General features: G+C 35.4%; 3 protein-coding genes across 4 annotated transcripts in view; 2 read left to right on the top strand and 1 right to left on the bottom strand.

Annotated features, from left to right (window-relative positions):
• Positions 1 to 11,617, top strand: part of LOC135685817 (uncharacterized) — a 67,202-nt gene extending 55,585 nt beyond the window's left edge. Inside the window, exons 12-15 of one of the 2 annotated variants that reach the window (XM_065201894.2) lie at positions 2,556 to 2,736; positions 3,674 to 3,734; positions 4,973 to 5,038; positions 8,859 to 11,617. In XM_065201894.2, coding sequence (XP_065057966.2) covers positions 2,556 to 2,736; positions 3,674 to 3,734; positions 4,973 to 5,022 — 292 coding nt within the window. In that variant the 3' untranslated portion in view covers positions 5,023 to 5,038; positions 8,859 to 11,617. Of the gene's footprint in view, positions 1 to 2,555; positions 2,737 to 3,673; positions 3,735 to 4,972; positions 8,274 to 8,858 lie in introns of those variants that run through there. The other variant, XM_065201893.2, reaches the window with a different exon arrangement.
• LOC135685820 (dnaJ homolog subfamily B member 13) lies at positions 8,046 to 14,716 on the bottom strand. Its single transcript, XM_065201900.2, has 9 exons — positions 14,506 to 14,716; positions 14,120 to 14,223; positions 13,450 to 13,521; positions 12,376 to 12,459; positions 11,459 to 11,616; positions 11,055 to 11,187; positions 9,954 to 10,048; positions 9,039 to 9,115; positions 8,046 to 8,299 (listed from the first exon to the last, which is right to left on the bottom strand). The coding sequence occupies exons 1-9, from the start codon at positions 14,571 to 14,573 to the stop codon at positions 8,143 to 8,145; spliced, it is 948 nt and encodes a 315-aa protein (XP_065057972.1). The 5' UTR covers positions 14,574 to 14,716; the 3' UTR covers positions 8,046 to 8,142.
• Positions 14,693 to 16,386, top strand: LOC135685819 (general transcription factor IIE subunit 1). The gene has a single exon (XM_065201899.2). The coding sequence runs from the start codon at positions 14,705 to 14,707 to the stop codon at positions 16,082 to 16,084; it is 1,380 nt and encodes a 459-aa protein (XP_065057971.2). The 5' UTR covers positions 14,693 to 14,704; the 3' UTR covers positions 16,085 to 16,386.
• Positions 16,387 to 22,911: the final 6,525 nt, after the last annotated feature.

Below are 22,911 nucleotides of genomic sequence, written 5' to 3'. Positions count from 1 at the left end.
TTCAAATTATTTTTCAGATTTCTTGAGATTTCATTCTTCCAACCTACTTTTTAGATTTCTCTTCGTGGTGGGTTTCCTCTTTCTTTCGTTTCGTTTTTCTTCAGAATCACAAAATAATCACAGAATTCAGTTAAATGTTCAAAATTGTTCCTTAGGCACATAGTGCAAGCACCTCATGAGCCACCCATCAACTATATCAAAAAATAGACACAAACACAGAACATCCACCCTACGACTACAAGCCTCCAACCTCGCCTCACAACCTCAGATTTTTCTACAGGGTAGTTTCTGCCTCAGATCTTGCTTGAATACCCCTGCTTAATCCTTTGTTTTTGCGTTCTACTGGGGGGACATGCCCCCTCCCCCATTTCTCAGCAAGATGAATTTTGCCGTCTGAATTCGATGAGACAATATTTGGTGTCGTGGCGGTCGTAGACACTGGAGACAGCTTGCAACTAGGCTGTTTTTTACATTACCATACTCCGTTACACATTTTGTACGTTTCATATTTTTCAATTTGTGGTAATAATTTATGTTTCTTTTGTTGAAATTTATGTGTATAGTTTCATTGTATCATTATTTTTGAATTTTTGTTAATTATTTCATGTTTCATTTTGCTCAAATTTTTGTTAATGATTTTATGTTTCATTTTGTCAACAATTCAAAGAAGAATTTCTGTATTTTGTTCAAAGAAGATTTATTACTCCACAGAGTAAATCGTTTTGAGCAGCATTGAGACCTAAGATCTCAGAACTCTTAATCAACATCGTCGCTTGGATCCTGTGCAAAGGTGCTTATGAGAAACGCGTATCACTGAGGGGCTGTTTTAAGACAAACGCGAATAGATAACCGAAAAGACTTCAATTTTTCAGAGAGATTTATAGCATAGATTATCTTTGAAAGAGACGTGACGAAAAGACTTGTGGGAGCCAGATACGGTGAGAAAAATGGAAAGAATGACATTGAAATTGAAACTTTTAAATTTACATCCCATAAATTATGTTGTAAACAATTTTTTAGCGGTAAAAAATTTTGAGAACTGGCTTTGAAAAAAGCACTTTGCAACATTCTAAATCTTTTTTGTCTGACACTTCTATATTTTTTTCATACTTTTTAGGTAAACTGTGTTTTATTTCTTTCAATTCTCCATCTTATCTTGGTTTGTTATTTAGTGTGAATGAATTTTGATTCCCGCTGCACTTAAAGGTTTTCTCTGAAATAGCTAAAGCTATGGTGCATAGTGATAAAAAAGCTTGGAAATTATCCTTGAAATTTCCATCGGTCACAATCTACTTTAAATGTATGTTTCACCAGCCCTATGCATTACATTGAGCCAAATATGTTACGCCAAATTTTTGCCTCAGAAGCATCCAAAATAATCGTCTCTACAACGTTTGACGTCATACGAACCCTTTAGTTCAGCCGATAGCAGTATCATTGTAAAGGGAAACGAGGAAAGTTAACGTCTGTCGGTAACACACTGCCAAACAATGTGCGAGACTTTTATTACGCTTAATGCGCATGCTCATTGGCTGAAAGTGGGTGACGTTTTCCGCTAGTTCCTCTCCCCAACAAGTCATTGTTTATTGATTTATCAGCACTGAGTTGAAGGAAAACAGTGCAGGTGATATAATAAACCTGAACGCAAGTTACACTTCACACAACTACAACTTTAGGAACATTATATTTTGTACAGGCAATTAGTGATCTATTTACATGACAAAACATGTATAAATTCTTGGGACTCATTCACCGCTGTGGTGTTTAATATAAGTCATTATGCGCGAGAAAGAGACGGCTGCTTGCAGGATAAACATAAGGAATGGCGAGGGTATAAACGAATGTCACGATTGGTATGGGAACAAATGATGAAGGATTGCGAAATTGGGAAGCTGTTACACAGCATAAAAATTAGGAATTGCAAGGGTATAAACGAAGGTCACGATTGGTTTGGGAACAAATGGTGAAGGATTGCGAAATTGGGAAGCTGTTACACAGCATAAAAATTAGGAATTGCAAGGGTATAAATGAAGGTCACGATTGTTATGGGAACAAATAGTGAAGGATAGTGAGAAGGACGCTGTGACACAGCTTGGTGCGCTATTTTCTCATACAATTTGTGCAATCTTATGAAGCTTTCTGTTGCTTTGAAAATTTGTGTTGAGCAGCGTCTCACTTTAAAAGCATCAGTTAAATTTAAGGACACAGTCAGGAAAAATCATTGAAAAATTAAATAAAGCATTATGGTGCTGGTTTCTACGGGTTACAGTCAAGCAATCAGGAAGCTCACATTTCATGGAAACTCTTCATATATGCAGCATTGATATCGAACTATTGTTTATTCTATTTTCAATGATTATGTTTTTTATACTATGGTACCCTCTTGTCGAAGAAAGAATCTTTTACCACTGACAAAACTTGTTGAGAATAGTATGTCCTCTAAAAGAAACAACCTAAAACGTCCTATCTTTATTGTCTGTATCTCCAAAGGTCCTTCACTGTAACAGTCTGAATTCTGGGTATGACTGACGTATGTTTCTTTCATTCTTTTTCAGGGCATTTTCAACTATAGTTATACTGTGCAGTATGTTTATTATGATGGTTGTCATGATTAACATCCTCATTGCTCAACTGGGAAATTCATACGGAGCTGTTCAGAAAGAGGCTAGAAACGAATTTTATGTTGCTAAGGCCCTTTTCATTGCCAAGTTGGACAACAGCTTCTTTCGTTTTTGGGTGAGTTCATAGGAAAGCGTTGGGAAAAGGAGGGGGTTTTGTAGACCACCAGACCCACTAACTTGTAAATTTATAGACCTACCAGCAAACCCTATGTTTCAAAACGTCCACAACCGGAGAAGAGAGTGCTTGAAAAAATATGACAAAGAACATAACATATAACAAATGCAAAGATTAGTTAAACCCTAAGCCATAAGCTTAAAGCTTTTAGCCGATATGTTGTAAAATATTTGCTTTTTTCAAAGTTATTTTAATAGTTAAACCTTATGAAAAACTGAATTGCATCTGCAGAGACCATAATTTGCACCATGCATCTTTTGAGATACTCATACATAAGAAACCAACCTCTAGGATCACATTTTTGGTTTTACTGCTTTTCCACTGAATTGGTTTTTCACTTGTTACGGCCCAAAATGTTTATTCCGTATATTCACCGTTAAACCTGTGTCTGCCCCTGTTATCCCCCCTCTTACAATTTGTACTATCAATTCCAACCACGCCCGTATTATTAACAATACTGCTACACATACTGTTACACCCCTTCAAATCTTTCGTATATAAATATTTTCAATCAATTTCAACCATGCCCGTTTTACTAACAATACTGCTACACCTCTTCAAATCTTTCATATATTTATATTATCAGTTAATTTCAACCACGCCCATATTATTAACAATACTGTCACACCCCTTCATATCTTTCGTATATAAATATTTTCAATTAACTTCAACCACGCCCGTATTTTTAACAACATCTTTTCAATCGTCCCTGTATTTTTACCAAAAAATATTTATTCTATTTACCTCGTATTTTTATTGCTACACCCCTTTTGTCTCTTCTTCAAATACTGCTACCTTTACCCCTTTGCTTCCTAATATATAGCGGTTCTCTCACGACTCTTTTGGTTAAGCATATATTTCTTTTTTTTCCTTGCAGAATACACGCATAAAGTATTATAAGCCAGGCGCACACGAACACAGGAAGAAAGAGATACGAGGTATATAAGGTGTTGTTATGCTTTTTGCACTCTTTGATTTTTAGCCTTTTGGATTGCTTGAAGCCATGGGAAGCGTACTATAGTCAAATTATCTAATCATTGCGTTCAGCATCAAAATGTGACCCAGAGACGAATTTTTTGTATCTATGTATCTATGTTACCCTTAACATGACAAAAGCAGGGGAAACAACCTTTCCTAGGACGCTACAAAGCTATGATCACTATTTTACATTTTGCAAAAACTAAATTATACAAATTTATGCACTTTGCAAAATGTAAACATTCAGTTTTAGAGTGCTAAAATTCGTCATAAATTATAAAAAGATATTGTAAAATTATCCTTCAAAGAAACTGTTCTAGACGTAGGTTCGTAGGTTTGCCTGAAGTTTTAAGAAGTGATCCGTCTGAATGAAAGAAGTGATTGAATGTCTGCTTGAATTTAAAGAACGGTTTCTAGAGTTTTGATTAGTCGTTCTATTTTTATGATGTGGAAATGCTGTTAACTGATCTTCCAAAACAGCACAAAATTTCCTCCTTTGTACGTGATATATACTGCTGATTCACAAGGTCTTATTTCAAAAACTAATCATTGGTATTTAATCGTGTTTCTTGCATTTTCTCTAACAAAAACAGAAATTGCAGCTCGGTTTTTAATTGAAGTATTCTGCTTACCTGGTATTTTTGTTTTGAATCATCCTATCCAGTGCCCATCCCACCCAGTATGCCTTTTTCACAGATGAACTAATAAGAAGCTTTTTTTCATATTTCTAATGTGTGCTAATTAATTTCGACGTAGCTTATGAACTTTGCATTGCAAAGTAGTTGCACGAAGGAACAATTAAAAGCTTTCGTATACTTGTTTTTTCTCTGCCCAGATTGGCGATCGTTTTGAGTTGGTAATATTAAGCAAGATTCTACAGTAGTTTCGTGTTACTGCAAATGCATTATTGTACCTTGCCTTTAGGCTCTTATTGTATTCTACTCGGCGATGTGTAACGTTTAGTGTAATGTATTGAAAACTACCAAGTAGGTTTTATTGTTAGCTGGTGCAATTGCAATTGCATAGATTATATGAACATGAAATAATTAAGACTAACCTTAGAGAATTTTTAAAACACACATCAACAAACACGTTTCAAATTTGGTGGATCAAACAAATATTATTGATTTTATAATTTTCTGAGTGACTATAACAGAAACTAATCATAAAGCTGATACTCACATAACATTAATTTCAGAGCTGGTTGCAAAATGGAAAGAGTTAGAGGAAGAAGTGCAAGAAGATTGAAATGTACTTGGATAATGTGAGTTTGTTCTTGCCATCTGGATATTTGGGTCATGGCTAAACAGACATTTTGATTTCTTGTCTCTTCATTTTTGAAGGGACAATTTCTTGTCTCTTTCTTCCGCGGTTTATTCTTTGCTTTATAGTTAGGATCTTAAAACCGCCAGTAGCTGTGAAGTTCCATTCCACAAAAGTCACAAAAGACTTATTTCGTTTAAAGGGTGGCTCATGTGTGTGATCAAGACCTAGATATTGGGCTAATGACTTTCCCTTACAACATTAAATATTAAAAATGTTGTTTTTTTCAAAATCTTTAATTGAAGGAAGACGTTTTTATTTTCTCTGATAAAGTCTCTAAATTTAGGGTTAAAAGGTAAAATTATATTTTAAGGACAAATTTAGGAATGGAATATGCCAAAATAATTAGCATCGTTATGGATTTAAATTTCTGAAATGATCAGAGTATTTGAGGACAATTTATGGAAAATTTAAGGATAAATTTTGGACAAAAACAGTTTATGGATGAAAAACTGGAAACCAGGACAAATTATGGAAAATAATTTGAAATATTTGGTTTAATAGTAATAATGTTTCGGAGCTCAGGCTGGTCTTACTTTGCGTTGGAAAATCGTCATTTTCGGTGGTAGCGGAATAAGCAAAGGTTTCAGCTAGATTTGTGTAATATGACGTAATACTCTCTACTTAAATGAATTGTTTGGTGGGACTAAAATCTTAGGTCAGTTTGGGTTTCTTGCGACTTTTATTCATTTAGTGGTTTTTTAATCTTGCATTTTTTTAATTACTTATTTATACTTATTTATACTATAAGTGTTTAATGGATTTAAAATTCTAGCTTAATTTGATTTTTTACTTCTATTTGTGAGTTACTTTTTTAATTTTTATTTTCCTTTGTTGTATCATTGACTACTACAACTTGACTGATATCGAATTAAAGGATTTGGGAACATAATTCAGGTTCTAAATAAGGTAGTAATTACAATAAATTAAATATTCAGGAAGCAATATGTGTATATAATGGTGGTATGCCTGTTATTTTAAAACATTTAAAGGCAATCTGTCACGACGTTGATCGATTATAAGAACAAAGGAATTTTCTATTGTTTCCAGCCCCCTTTAATTTATCGCATTGTAAAAAATATGGCGGAGCGCTGGAATTGTGTTTAGGCTATTATTCCAGCTATTGTTCTCGTTAACCAATCCACAACGAGACAGATTGCCTTTAATCTTGATGTAAATCGATCAATGACTGCATTTTAACCACTCACATATTATCAGTGCGTTGGTTTACTAATTAGGTAAGATTAGATGTAGCTTTAACCATTATACAGTGGTTAAGTAACAATCTCCTTAGATATAGCAGTCCATATTGGTATATGTTTGTATATATATATATATATTTATGCTATTCCTTGACTACAGTATTGTATACTATCATGTGCCCCTGAAGTCAAAAGTTCGATTGCGCCAAGTTACATGAATTAATAATCAGGGTATATTGGGGGGTGCTACTCAGAGGATACAGAAAAATAAATTGAAAATGCTGGAGAGAATCTTTTAATAAGTCATAACTCAATACCTACTCAAGGTATTTTATACTATTGGGCAATTTTCTTTTCTCGATAATGGTGAATCTTGCTACAAAGTGAAATAAATCTTGCGAAAGAGAAGTTAAAAGAACGTCTAGGAACAACTTAAGACAAGAAGATGATACAATCTTTTGGGGAGAAATAAGCGCAATGCTTATAGACTCATAAAATTAGACTGTGAACCCTTTTTTGTTTTAAGATAGTTGGGATTTTCTGTAAAAAGCTGGTTGGAAGAGGACCCTACGCATAGATTTTCTAGCTTTTTCTCCAGGTGGGTGTTTTCATGAAAAGTTTTCTTTAAATTTTTGTCCGTCTCTGAAGAATGAATTGCTTATTGTATAGTGAAGGTGATGAATAGCGCCTTTGCTACTTGTTTGGGTGATTTTAGTGGGTGAAGGGGTTTGATTCAACTTTTGTTGCTCAATATAGGGACTTTGATAAAAAGCTCCGTAGTGTTATGTCGATACCCTGCGACTTCAAAAGCATCCGATTTGTTTTGAGTTTTCGAGATAAGGACGTTCGGCTGGTCCGAAGATTGAATACAACAGGTGCTGCAGAAGCAGGCAAAAATATTTGTTTTACTTCGAAACTTTGATTATGAGGTAGGCATTGGTTGCCTGTTTAGGTGAGTGTTTTCTGAAGATCATCTTTAATTATTTCTTGAGAAACTAAGGGAACATTTGGAAATGCGTTCATTAAATAAAACCCAAATGTACAAAATGTACCACAGTTGGAACTCTGCCCCTTCTTTACAGTTGATTCTTTTCGATTTTAGATCATCTTAATGCCCTTTTGCATTGTCCCAATTTCATTTTGATCCGTTTTGGTGGATATCTAGGAAAGGTTCAAACGCTACCTAAATTTGATGAGAAAAATATCCTATTTTGTTCGTTCACCATATCGGGTGATTTTTTGGCGTTTTGTTCAAATAAATGTGAAGGCATCCATATTTGCTCTCCTTTGTTGTATAAAAGCAGATCATTCGTGAAAAAAGAGCAGAGTCAACTGAGATGTGGGTTGCAACTTCGGTCGCAAGGTAAAGCTATATAATTGACACTGTGCACCCAAAGAGACATTTGATTTTTGGAGGAAGTCATCATTTAAAGGCATCCCATAATTGCTAGAGGAAAGACCCCCAATGGCTAGCGAAGAGGGTCCCCTGATGGCCAATGAAAAGGTCCCCGAGGGCTAGAGGAGTGGTCCCTGATGGCTAGCGAAGAGGTCCCCTGATGGCCAAAGAAAAGGTTATCCGAGGGCTAGAGGAGATAACATTAGTGGTTACCTGGGATTTTGCGCATTCACACTCGGCGAATGAGTTGTTTTTTCAATAGCTAGCGAGTATTCAAACTTTACGAGCATGCGCAAACATTTATGTATATGATTACGTAACTTCCTATTTAAAGAAGAGTTCCCTCAAAATACATCACTAGGGCTTTTTATATACTTTAAAAATCAGAGCTACGAAAACGGTGAAGACTACAACATACAAACAAGATGTAAACAAAACGCAACGCATTCACCGCACGTTCAGTGCCTTTGCAAGCAAGTCCTTCTGCTCGGGGGACAAATGAGTGGGAAACTGGATATCGAACGCGATTACAAGATCCCCCCGTCCCGTTTTGTCGTTCGTCACTGGCATGCCTTCACCTTTAACAGTTTTTGTATAACCAGGCCTAAAAATGAATTGGCAAAAATGTGCAGTTAACTGGTGTACAAACAAACAGGCATTGACATAATTTTATTTCAACATAAAAAAGGCTGTTAAATAAAGATTTAATTCTAAAATGCTTGATTTTTTTTTGCCAATTAAGTGAACGGGCTCTTCCATCTGATTTGTCTTTTGAATGTCGATAGTCTTTCTACTAGTTATCGAAAAGCGACACGGGAGACGTGTGGTAATTTCTTAAAAGATTCAAAAGTTAAATGGGAATTTTGTATTTGATGAGCCTTCAGCTTCGTTTCGTAAGCCATGCATATAGGTTAGTGGGAAACTGATGGCATCTACCTTATATGTAAACATTAATTTAGAATTAGGCTCCAAAAACAGGGCTGTAAATTGACTTCGATGCAGAAAAAGCTTTGAATCTAGTTATGGACCCCGGTGACCGCAAATGTCAAATTTGTAATAGCTGTTTGATGATTTATATAAAATACTAAAATATTTTCTTACTTGACACTGTTTAACATCTGTTCTCGAGACTTTTTATCGTGTATTGTCATTTATTTTTCTAGGCAATTGCTTTAAAAACGATTGAAGATAAAGGAACAGGTAAAAATTTCTTAAAGGCAAAAGAGAGGTTTTTTTATTCCCAGTAAGTTTTTTCACGTATGAAATGTAGACAAGGACCGAACTTTCCCCGATGAGAAATTTATTAAGGCATACATGAACAAATGCTTCTTGGTTAAATTTACCTTACAATGTCGTTGATCGGGATATTTAGGAGCCTTCCATCAAGAGTTGGGACATCAACGATACAGCCTGTCAATGCCTAGGAAGCAAATATGTTACAGCGTAAACACATATATTTATCTTTTTTTACAATCCGTACACAACAAGCAACTTGAAATGCCTTCAAAATATCATTCGTATCACACTGCATTGAATGGTATACTGAAATAAGATGTGGAGGTTATGATTTTTAAATGCTATAATGGTAGAGTGAAATAGAAACTTCGGTGCAATTTTCTAAATTTGTCAATTTAAATTATTTAATAGTTGTTAGCAACTGCCTCGTTCTTTTCAAAAGCTTTATACGTGCTACAGCACTTTTTAAATTTTTTTTGTAAATGCTCTTTCATATTAAGGCTAGGGTCCAAAAGCACTCCAAGACACTTGTAACCTCTCACAAAATATACACAAGTGGTCTTTTATCCAGGTTTTTAAATCATTGTTAAGAGTGTAGCCTTCTGGCAATGCCAAAAGCATGGCTTCTGTTTCACCTCCCTTTAGGTTTATGATAAGCCTGTTGTTCTCTAACCATTTTGCGACGTTTGCCACATCAGTTGTCAGAGCTTTTTCCACCTCAATGATTTTTTTATGAGATACGTGAATTACAGTGTCATCAGCATACATGTGTATGTTACATTCTTTCACAACTTTGCTAAATCATTATAATGAATAAAAAACAAAAGAGGCCCCAAAATTGACCTATGAGGTACTCTATTCCATACTTAATTTGTTGGCAAAGAAATTCATCAAGTTTAAAGATTTCATCAAAATGCAGAGCCAAATCGTTTCATACATAGAAAAAACTCTTCGACTGACACTTCATTAAATATGAATGTTTTGATGATAAGTAAAAGTAAAATAAATTCGTAAAATGATACCTCTCCAAGTGGTATACTGGTGGTGTATACAATATTATTCCCATCTCTTCGAAATGATCTGTGCTCTTTGTCTTTTACAATAAATACGATGTTAGCTAAAAAACAATCAGGCTTATTTCAAGTTATATGATTACACTGATTTAACATTCAAAATTTTCTCTTCATGACAAATTTAAGACAGAGTTTAAGAGAAGGCCTAAATTCAAGACCAATGTTTTATAAATAGGGCGTTTTCTATGAGAAAGATGCACTGGTGCTATGGAAAGTGTTCAATGCAATTCCAGTTGACTTCTGCGATCTCAAATACAAAATATCTCGACCATTCACCTACTCTAACATTTTTCATGACTCCGCCTTCACTTTAGCATATGACTATGAGCTTTAGTATATAGAATAGAACAGGTCAGTTCTAGATTGCTACTCAGAGTTCATGCTAAATGTAATGTTCATTAGGAAACAGTTCACGCTATATGGTCCAATTAACATTGAAACTTGGAACGCTTTATGGTCCAATTAAGCGTGAAACCCGGAATGGCAACTGAGATGCCAGTTCTAAACTCTAAATATGTTCAACTCTGCCTACATGACATCGAATATGATGTATGTATGACAGAAAGAGTTCTCTTTTGGAATCTTCAACTAGGTGAGAGGTTAGCAGTCGCTGATTGGTAAACAAGAAATAAACCAATCAAATGTGCCTTTTCCCCTCTCACATTGCTTTTGACCCACACCTGGTATACATTTTCTAACTACTTTCAGCCAGTGTTTGACCTTTATAATCTGAGGAGTGTCAGGCAAAAGGTGCTCTAGTATGCTATGTTTCCACTCTTTGCGTGTCATCTTCAAATCTTTCTTTTCTGCACTTAAAAGATGACTAAATCTATAGAAATTGAGACACTCAACATTTTCAGAAAATTTTTGCCCGTTAGAAAAATAATGGCTCATGACCTTATAAAAAATACTCTGCCCTGAAGATTTCTCTTTGAACAGTCATAACAACTTTAGATTTGACTGACCCTTCAGCACAGAGCTCTTCTGGTACAGTAATTTCAGTCAAAAGATTCTTAATCAAGAGAGAAATACTCTAAATACTTCTCTTACCAGGAATATTGTTCGGTCCTTGATCACCTTCTTTTTCAAATGTTATTCTGGTACCTGGTTTCCATCCAGGTTTGACATTAATGGTCAATATTTTATCTCTGATGCTTGATGTATGACCATCCTCATTCATTACCTAAATCAAAATATGTGAAATTTCAAATGAAGTTCAGGGCTTGATAAAGAGTATCAAGCATCCACATGCTATATTTCTTGTAATGTTCTAAATAAGGCTATTGTATAACGAGGTTTATTATTATGTAACACAAGTAACAAAAGCTTGTCTCTTGTGTGTGTGACCTTCTAATTGCAAATTGCTGGACATTTCATTTCTGAAAACTCTTTTTCTTCTCCTTTCTTTTTAAAACAAGAGACAAAAATCACATTTTAAAGACAAATAGACGTACACGTCTTGATATCTTCATTTTCTTGGTACATCCTTTGTACACTTCTTCTAATGTTAAGTAGAGCTCTCTTTCAATTGGAGGATCTTGTTTTTTCCTGCCCCTGCCTTGAAGGCCAGCAAAGCCATTGTCGATTTCATTTTGGCTGACATCAAAAAATTCTATGGAAAAAATGTTTCTTAAATTTGACATATTTAGCTAAAGACGAAAATTCATTTATGAAATTAATTAAGACTCAAAATGTTGGTTGGAATACTTCAAGCAGAAGAAGGCCTTCAATATTTGTTAACAGGATGGTGTATAATTACACATAAGTTTGTGTTGCATGCTATTTCAACAAACTAACATACAAGTTTTGTACTTCTTCAAGCTTAAACTTGCTTCCATTTTGTCGATCTCTTGAAACAGAAGCTGTTTTTTGAACTATAAAAAATACTGTTGCTTCAACCTCCTCCTCTCCCTTGAAGGTGTGAATGGTAGAGTTTTGGTGATGGCAATCTAGTTTCAAGCATGATACAAAACCTTTATTTAAATAAGAAGGGCTTAATTGTTGATAATTTCTCTAAACTAGAGGTCAGTGTTCCCTTAGAATATCCACCTCTAGAGCCTTCTTAAATGAATAGTTTCTTGAATGGTAACAAGCAGGAATAATGCATAACAAAGGTGAGAATCCAAAATTGCGAATATTTTTCCCGGCATACAGGGCTTTATCAGAGTAGTAGTATTTTAAGATTTGAGTTTACATTATATTGGATTCTTGTCATCTTTATTCTTTGTTTCTACCTTCAACCTTTGATCTAATTACTCATTGCAATATTCACGGAACAGCCTATCCCCCATACCTTCCTTCTTACATAAAATAGTTTCTTGCCTCTGTTTGTTTAAATAGTATCATCTACACAGGATTATACACAACCTACCAGAAAATGGGTTGTTCCCTCCAAAAAACTCTTTGAACACTTTATCAGGATCTCCATGAAAAACATAGCCTTTTGAGAAATTCTCTACAGAACAAAATAAAAATTATTAAAAATTATAAAACCTAAAAAAAAATTTGCTTAAAGGGTAGCAAGATAGGTTGAAGTTGAATACAATAATATATATTTAAACATGTATTTGGTGATCAAAAGAGGTCAGAAAATTTAAAAGGATGTTGGAAAATTCCATGCAAAAGCTGCAAAATTTCTTGAAACTGGCTTACAGAAAGGATACCCCTTTGAAGGACTGTATCACGTTTTCTTTGTAACAGAGACTTGAATCGAGGAGTCATTTGATTAGATAACCCTGACATGAATTTGTGTGGGAGGTTTGGCCCCTGAAAACTTTGTCTGTCAGCACATTAAGGATTTTTACCAGCGAAAAGAAGCGATTTTTGTGCTCATCCTGTAATATTTTTACAACAACTGTAATGTATTAACAATTCTGTAATAGTTGATATTTTAAATTATGGCACTAAAATATGAAATTTGAAACAGAAATGCATAGAAGTAGCATATAAGAGTATTTATTATTTGACCACACCCTTAAAGAGTGAGACACACCATTTTTGTAAACAAAAATATCTTCTTTACCCACTCCAAAAATTATTTTAGCTTCACCCCTGTTACTAGATGCTCAAACATGAGAATCTTCATGAGAAAAGATAATGGAGATGTACTTTCACAACTGCAAAGGGAGACAAGTTTAAAGCAGAGAAAGGGGAACAAATCTTTTGTGAATGAAATACCTATAAAGGCATGCATGCAGTCCATCAGTGGCTGCAGCACTAGAGCATGAAACAAAAATAACCAAGACTTCTATGAAGAGAATGGCTTTGTAGTCATTCCCATATTTATCTTCACTTCAGTTCTATTAATTAAGTTCATTTCCAGTTGACAAATGCCACAACATGATGATGTCACAGCATAACTTTGAATTTGCTGATTTAATTGCAAAGATTAAATTTGAGCATGCCATGAAAGATCAAACAAAAAGCATATTATCTTTCAACTTGCCATCTTCAACATTCGGGATTCCTCCTTTCAAACCCTCTTCTCCAAATTGATCATAAACAGCTCTCCGCTTTTCTGCAAATCAGGGACAATGTTTTTATACAAATGAAAAATGAATCTGATTGTGTTTAACCAACAGGACATCCATGAATATTATTCATTCCTAACTTATATGTGGACATCTTCATCTAATTTTCCTTTCGAAGTGACCACACCTTATGATTCCTTTACTTGGAATTACAGAGAGCTAGTGACTACCCTCTTTGGTGAAAGTTTGGTCATGACAGGGACTCTAGCTCTAAATCATTGGGCAAGGCTCAAAAACTTGCATATCGCATACAATATCAATAAAATTGTGTATATTTGAGTTACAGATTGTTGCTTGCAGCTCAAATATCCTCCCTCGTAGCCTGCAGCTGATAGTTTACTGTTGCTCCCAGCCAAACATAGCCAAAATCATGCATGCTCCCCAGCCTGGCCTTGGGTCTCTAGTTTATGACCCTTATGCACTGAGACATCCTTGCACTTAAATCTATGGACAGTGGCACTTGACTTACATAAATTTTGAACTAGTAAGAAATTGTGCAGATCGATGGCTAGGCACCTGCTCATGATTCGCTAATACTCTCACTAAAAATCACACACAAAAATATGAAGGCAAACTCGCTCATACCACTACTCAAAGCATCATACGCCTCTGCGATTTGCTTGAATTTTGCCTCAGCACCTGGATCAGTATTTTTCTCAGGATGGTATTTCAAGGAAAGTTTTCGATATCTACGAAAAAGGTAACGACTCAAAAATATTTTAATATTTTCTTGTTCCAGACTGATAAAACAAATTGATAATCAATGGAGTTGGGCAGAGTTGTACGTCGAGTAATGAACAAAAATTTATAAAATAAAATAACAACTATGTACAAGAAATGAACTATTGGCACGACGTTTCGAGCATTAACTCTTCATCATAACTGAATAATCACAATCGACTAAAAGTGCTTTAATAACAGACTTAACAATTCGGGCATACGGCATATTAGTTGATAATAAAATCACTTACGCTTTCTTTATATCTGCATCAGTAGCACTTCTCGTAATTCCAAGAATATTATAATAATCTTGACCCATCTTCCTTTTTTAAAAGCGTTTCAAAACTGTAATTCAGGTTACTTCACTGTACAGGAGTCAACAAAATACAACTTTTTGCGTTGTCACGGTAATAAATATTGGCTACCTCGTTTTAGAACCTGACCTCTCAAATGCAAAGTTTCCTTCGCAGCGATAAATTGAAAAATGTAGGCCTACTTTCTTTTTCTACGGAGGTCAAGTGGTTTGGGAACCTTGGAAAAATGAACCAAGCGTTACTAGAGGAGCCCGAACTGTTAACAGAAGTACCACCCATACTTAAAAGACTAGCTAAAATGACAGCTTATGGTTTTTATGAAGCGGAGCATATTGCAATAGTTTGTCTTTTGGCGGTTGTGCCTTGTGTTGATGAAGAGAGCCTTCTTGACCGGTTGAATTTCGATAAAAGGCAGTTGAGACAGGCCTTAGCTCGTCTAAGGTCGGATAAGCTGGTTAAACAAAGAGTCCATAAAGAGAAACAGCCAGAAACGGGTACTTTTAATGTTTATAACTTTTATTTCATAAACTACAAGGTTTTTGTTAATGTTGTTAAATATAAGTTGGATCACATTAGAAAGAAACTAGAGAGTGAAGAACAGCAAGCTAAAAACCGACCATCGTTCACCTGCACATTGTGTGAGAATAAATACCAAGATCTTGAAGTAGACCGTTTGCTTGATTTAACAACAGGGATGCTTAAATGCACGTTTTGTGGCGGTGATGTTGAGGAGGATGCTGCTGCTGATAAACACAGATCAGTGAACAAATCATCATTAGCTTTGTTTAATGAGCAGATGGAGCCAATCTTCAAGTTACTGAGAGCCTGTGAAAACATAAATTTAGCACCAGAGGTACTGGAACCTGAACCTACAACTGTGCAACTCAAAGTTGCTGCTAATAGAAGCAATGCAAGTTCAAGCAAAGGCGGTTGGTCTAATGATAGAAAAACTATTGATTTATATGACCAGAGTATTAGTGTAAATGTTGGTAATGATGGAGAAAAAGAAGTTAAAAAGAATGCGGTGAAAAAGCTACCTGTTTGGATGGCACAAAGCACTGTGTATGAAAATAATCCAGAGGACCAAGCAAGTGCAGAAGCATCAGATAAAAAGCAATTGAAGACAGAAAGCAAGCATATAGGGGATAAAGATATTTTGTCAGATTTGTTAGCACATGAAAGTGTTGCAAAGAAAGCAAAACTTGATACGGGTAGTGGTAAGAAAAGTGAAAGTGAAGATTCTGAGCCTGATTCTGAGCCAAATGATACCCCTGTTTCTGTGCCAGTTGCTGTCAAACCAAGTACAAGTTCCAATGCAAAAAGCACTTTGGAAACAGTAATGAGTGATGGTGATGATCATGATGAAGACCATGATGAGGTTATGGTGACGGTAGGCTCAGAGAGTATTCCTATTTCCAAAGTTTTAGATGACCCTTCAATTATGGAGAGAATGACAGAAAAAGAACATGAAGATTACCTTCATGTGTATCATAAATATGTAGAGCAGTTTTACTAATCTACATCCAAATTTTGAGATGACAGAGAATAGTAACTGTTAAGAAAATTTATAAGTTCTGCCAATCGTTTTCAAGTTGCTGCTAGCCATGGTATCTTAGAGAAAACTGACTCAACAGATAGGATATAAAAAAAGATTTTAAACAGGACTTTCCTTTCGAAGCTCTTGAATTTCATTGATAAGTGTCTCAAATTGCAGTTCGGACATTTTATGGAATATATGTAACATTTAGGACTTTTCATTGTTGAAACCTTTGTCTTGTTGTGAAACACAGAATTTTGTCTATGAATATTTTAGAATATTATGGTTTGGCCTGTATGGGTCCAGTTAACACCTTCCTAAAGATTGTAAAGTACTGTTTGTAAAGTACTGTGCAATTGTCTCAACTTTTGCTTTGAACAACATAACAAAATTGAAATAACATCACTTATAGACCAGGCAGCAAATAGGGGAATGGTCCCCCGAGGGCGAAATTTATGGGACCAAATGCTTTTGGTCAATTCGAGGGTACTGATTCCGAAAATCGATGTTATACGGGGAATTTGGGGGGCCATCAGCCTCTTTTTTGTGTTTTAAGTCTCGATTTCATGTATTTTATGGAAACAACTGGCAAAACAGTTTAAAGTGGAAATAGGTGAATTCTAAAATGTAGATTTGGTATCTTTGCTGGGAATTAAAGTTAGAAATTCAATTTTGGCTTTTCAGGGGGAAAACAGCCTCGTTTTCACGATATACTAGCGTTATTTTACAATTTCTGCTGAACATTTCTCTAGCGAGGCTGATTTTTAAAATGTCATAGAGGAGATGCAGGACTGTTTTATCACTAATTGATAAATAACAATAATGGCAATCATTGCGGATCATCTAAGTAAGGTTGACTGTGGGCCCTTTGAAATTTTTGGACAATCCAACCAACAAACCACTTCGGTCTTTCCTGCAAATGACGGTGGTGATACTTTCGGGCTGATTTTCACAGACGGTTGAATTTCTGCAGCAGAAGGTTTGACAGATCTTTTTTCGTTTTTGGGACGCTGACATCTTCTTTCCTTAATACTGTCCCAAAATACTATCTTCTTGGAAAGCAATGCCTGGTGTATTATGAGCCAGTGCCTAAAGAGGTCTCGACATTACGATCAAAGTTGTCCCACCAGAATATAGTAGAAACCTGAAAGGAAAGAAAAAGATGTCGCATTTTTCTACTTAGATTTAAAGCCTTGTCAAATTTTGGAGGTAATGAGCATATTTTTTATAAATTATCCAATCTCCTACCCCTGGTAATTGATAAAGCGTTCTTGTTAAGTGAAAGCAAAAATCTATTTGACAATCTAATTGACTTACGTTGCTTCCATCAGTAGCAGGTTGAATTTGGAGGCTTAGACCCGAAGAATGAAAATATTCTACCAAGTCTGCTTGCGCTGTCTCGATTTCATTCACGGTATCGTATGAGATTGAATGTCCCAGTCTCACTAATATTGTAATCGGCAGCTTTTGTCCAGTTAAACTATGCAGGACTAGTCCAACAGCAGCATGTTTTGGTGTCAGAAACTTTCCTCATTGTTTCCCTTGAAGGTTTCCTTAGATATGCATTGTTTCCCTTGAAGGACATCGTAATCAATCATAGAAAGAACAGCATCAAAGTTTCCTTTCACTTCACCTTTTTCTGTTTCAGATGCACCTTCTCTCGCAACTCTTTTGTATTCTCTGTAGCATTTTTCGTACTTTTGGAATTCTTTTGCAATCAAATCTGTTTCAGCTACTGCAACTACCATGTCTCTGTCATCCCGGACATGCGCGGATGCCTTTAAAGTTCTCTCTGCAGATTTTGTTACAATCTTCATGATAGGCTGGAACTTATTATTGACTTTAAGGGTTTTCTTCTTACATCTCATACATAGATTTGGAAATAATCCCCTTGGCCGTATTTCATCCGCGCTCCTAGATGTGCCCCTTGCAGTTCTTTGAACTTTGGTGCTTGCCTCCTTCTCTTCATCCATACCTTTCTTTCTTTTCTTCAGCGCTCTCGCATAAGTAAACTTTAAATAACATTCTCTATGGTAGAAGAAATCTGAGCTTTCTTCCATAGTGTCGGGAATCTTGCTGCATTGCTCAACATGATGGTTTTCACCGCCTAGGCTCGCACGTGTTCTTGCAGTCGATAAGCGTTTCGAGACCACTCTGACTTGTATCAGGTTATCCGATGTCTTTATTGATTCATAATGAATGCTACAAGGTTTTTTCTGTCATTTTCAATCGTACTTCCAGCGATAATGTTAAATTAGAAAAAAACTAGATTTCAGCAAAATTCTACATTTATGCCAATGTTGGTGTGATAGCAAATGTAGGAAATCATATTTGCGATGTGTGGATGGTGTGATGAAGTGTTTGTTATATTTTGACAAGGTATAGACAACACTTCTAATAAAACTTCCTTTGGTAAAGGTAGTTTACTTTTACTTATTTCTGAAAGTGATGTACCCAGAAACCTGGAAGAGACTAAAGGTTCGGCTTGGCCTAGGTTCCAATCACTCGGTTCTCAATCGTCTCTTTTTTGTGAACATATTCATGACCTCTCACTCTAGCCTATCACCCTGTCAGAATCTTCTTTATAGCAGAGAGACAGTAATTGGTAGATGTAGATGAATTACGTTTAAAATGTTTGTTATTTCTTGTTATGTTAAGACTTCATTTTACACGTAATTTGACATCGAAGTATTAGCATTGTGAAAACGAGGCTGCTTGCCCCCCTGACAAGCCAAAATTGAATGTTTAACGTTAATGCCCAGCAAAGATACCAAATCTACTTTAAGAATTCACCTATTTCCACTTTAAACTGTTTTGCCGCTTGTTTCCATAAAATACACGAAAACGAGACTTAAAACATGAAAAAGAGGCTGATGACCCTTCAAATTCCCCGTATAACATCGATTTTCGGAATCAGTACCCTCGAATTGACCAAAAGCACTTGGTCCCATAAATTTCGCCCTCGGGGGACCATTCCCCTATTCTCCGCCTGGTCTATTAGACATAAAATAACATAGATAACACAACATAATGTAACATAGCATAACATAACATACCATAAAATAATGTAACATAACGTAACGTAACGTAACATCAACCATGTCAGTAAAACCAAATTAAAGCGGTATGTTTCCTCAGTTAATGTAAAGGTGTGGTCAAAAGAGATGCTTTTATCATCCAAAGAGTCTCTTATCTGTATCTATATGGTATGAAAGTTCATAAACAGAGTATAATTACATTATAAGTGTGAATATAAGCAAACATTCAGAAAGCATAAGACCACCTCAACAGGAAAAAATGGTCTCAAATTTTGCTTCCTGTAGAGTTCAAAATTTGGGTTCAAAAGTGTAAATACCTTGATCGAATGAAAGAAGTAATACAGTTGAGTATAAAAAGACAGAGGTGAAATCTTTTGAAACCAGTGACAACAGACAGTTAGAACAGAAACGTAGCCAGGGTGGTAAGATTGGGGGCAAAGGCGAATTGAGGAAAGGAAAATTGGATTCTACACCCTTTCAAACGCCAGAGAACGCTCTTTTTCAAAGATAATTTTTGACATGGGGGGTAGGGGGAGCATCCGCTCTTTACTCCCTTATAAATTTACCATCTTGCTTCATTCCTGGCCCTAGTGTAGTTTGCATATTCTTTTCTGTTCTTTGTCTTGAGGTATCATATGTTTTGGGTCTTTAATTGATTTCAACAAATGCAATTTGATTCATACAAAGTTGCCGATACCCTCTCTTTCGATGAGTGGTATATGCTTGGAATACAGCTCTTCTATTCTTGATTCTCTACAAAGAATGCTCCATTTGTGCCTTTCCATTCAATTCTTTATCCAAATATTTCCATGTTGAGTTTGTTCCTAATTTTGTTGAAGTTCTCTTTGCTGTATGCTGGTTTGGTTGCCACCGAATGATCTATAACACAATAGCATTTGACCTGAATGCCCTCTCTAACGAAGACCATGCTTGGGTTTTGGTTTCTCAAACTAAGCTTCAGTTTGGATATTTTTAATGTTTTCAGTCACTGGTGATTTGAGCTAATGATTTGATGAAATCTCATTTGTTATACAACAAAATTATACATAGGTAACTGCATACCTTTATCAAGTTGAAAGAAAACTATAATTATAAACACACTTACACATTAACAATTGAATATTTATTCATGTAAAATATTTACTCACTAATGAGTCTGCATTGTCTGATATGCAATCCAGTCCACATTTTTTTGCCATCTGTTTTTCTCCTCCTATCTTTTTTTTCTTTGTTTTCTTTTAAGATGGTAATGAGCAAGAAATCGCTGACATTGTTTTGATACTTGCCTTAAAGGTTTTCATATTTAAAGGTTTAAACTTTTTCTTGCTTCTCTACATATACTTTTGATACGGTCATCAAATTTTAATTGGTTGTTGATTGTTACGCTCAACAATTTCATTTTGTCTTCCTCTTTTACTATTTGTCTGATTACATTAATGCTACATTTTTTCAACATTGTTTGGTTTTGCTGAAATCATGATAAGTTTGCATTTGTCTTCTTTGAGCTGCATAGCATTGTCTATAAACCATTCTTTTATGATATTCATTTCATGTTCAAGTTTAGCTGATATGTCCCCCTTGTCAGTACCTTCAATCCATATGGTATTATCATCAGCATAGTTTCATAGTTTGCTTTGAGCTAGGTTTATGAATATGTCATTAAGAAAATTTTGAAAAAGGGGCCCAAGGACGGAACCTTGGGGAACACCTTTTTTTTATTTTTTCCATTCGCTAAAGTTAGCATTAATTTTTACTCGTCGAAATCGCCCTTGCAGGTAGTCTTGAGTTAATAATAGTGCATCTCTACCAAGTCTGTAAGCTTCCAATTTTGCTAGTAAGAGTTTATGCGAGAGAAAATCAAATACTTCGGAGAGATCCATAAGGACAGTGCCCATGATTTACTTACTACCTATGCATTGTTTTAGATCTTCGATATAGCCACAAAGGAGCGGGGATAACAGATGACAAATAATAGTGTGTAGCTGATTGAAAATAATTCTCTCTGTTATTTTTGAAGAAGCAGGCAATATACTGACTGGTCTATAATTTTCCTTGCTTGTAGGTGAATCGTTCTTAAACATAGGCGAAAAATCTGCTTCTTTTAGGTCAGATGGGAATCTTTTTTATTGTATGCTGTTATTGAATATATCTGTAAGTTGCTGCTCAATTTCTGATATTGCTAGTTTGAGTATCTTTGCTGGTATTTGGTCTGGTCCAGTAGATTTGCTAGCATCTAAGGATCTTAGACACTCTGGCCCCCTTTTGTCTCTTTCTGATGATAGCTTTCTCCATTTGTCCCTTTGGATAAAGTTTGATCTAAGTTTACTGTACATGGTTGACTTTTCCTCCCTTAACTGTCTTAAACAATGAATGAAATTTAATGTACAGGGTTTGTCTTACAAGCATATGATTTTCATTTGTAACCATTAAACACTTTTATGACCCTTTCAAGGAGATTTTTGACAGGGTATGGTTTCAAGAGGAGAAGGAATTTGAAAAATTTGCGACACCATTTGGTAGCTAAGAATCTGCGCTTTCTGCTGATATAAGTCAGATTTTGTTACCTTAAACGCAAGGGTACAAAATAGCTTTTGAAGGTGGTACACTCATTTAAGCAAAAAATTTGCCTGGAAAGTATCATTTTACCATCTTTGCCAATTATTTTGATATGGTTGGAATCACCACATTCATGTGCATCGAATGATGTATAGTCTGATCTGATTCCTTCGATAGTTTTGTTTTTAGGGAGAGAAAACCAAATCTCGTGTCAAAAACGTTTACCGTAACCTTAATGCCAGATTTTTACATCATTGTTCAAAGTATTTTGATACCGAATTATTCTATTAAGGAAGCTATAGATTTTTTCCACCAGCAGTGCAGCTATGGGGAGGGCAAATGGCAATTTTCCTACTATTGTACTATTGTCTTTTGCGCAACCAGCATGCTTAGCGGCAACTTTTTTGAGAAATTGATTGTGTTTTGTATCTTCATGCAGTACGATATTAGGCCGGTTTTGAAAATATAGTCGCAAAGCATGCCGGCTGCGCAAGAACCTTAAACGATTTGTCGAAAATCTTGCCTTTTATCAGAATATATATATTTCGAACATATTGAATATGTTTGTTTATCACCCTCCTTCAGTTTCTTTGAGCATCTTTTACTTTTATCAAAGAAACGGATCAAGTCCAATAATTTAACTTTCAAATGGGAAAACATTTACTTTCATTTTCAAAATTTCATTTAAAAAGTAAAGGTTATTAAGGAAAGAGACTTTTGGTCGATTTAGATAAATATTCGACTTTTCAGGCAATCGAATTTTTGGAGTTTGACTGTTTTTGACGTTAAAAGACATGATTTGCGTAGCCCTCATCTAATGTTTGAAATAATACCCTTTTCATTTTGCAGAACACCCCTTCCCTTTACATAATTTCAATACTATTAATACAATACAATAATTTCAATATAAAAAAGCCCGGTGTGACCCCCCCCCCCCCCCCTCTGTAAAGGTCTTACGCTGTATTGCGCAGACTTATGCGAGAGGATTTCATGAGAGAAACGAATAATTGAGATATCAAAAGTCCTTATTTACAAAATCTCATGATATATATACTAACGGCATACAATAGATTAATTACATGATTGACATAAAACTAAACGAGGTACAAATGAAAACGAGGTTATACAATATAAGAAATATCCTGTTACACCTCCCCCTTGTGATAACTCGTAACAGTAGAGTGTTGAGAAAAGAGAACACCACTTTCTTCT

This window comes from Rhopilema esculentum, chromosome 15, assembly GCF_057945365.1.
Source record: "Rhopilema esculentum isolate cy_ngs chromosome 15, ASM5794536v1, whole genome shotgun sequence".
In the NCBI taxonomy this organism is placed as follows: Eukaryota; Metazoa; Cnidaria; class Scyphozoa; order Rhizostomeae; family Rhizostomatidae; genus Rhopilema; species Rhopilema esculentum.
This window is presented reverse-complemented; position numbering and strand designations above follow the sequence as displayed.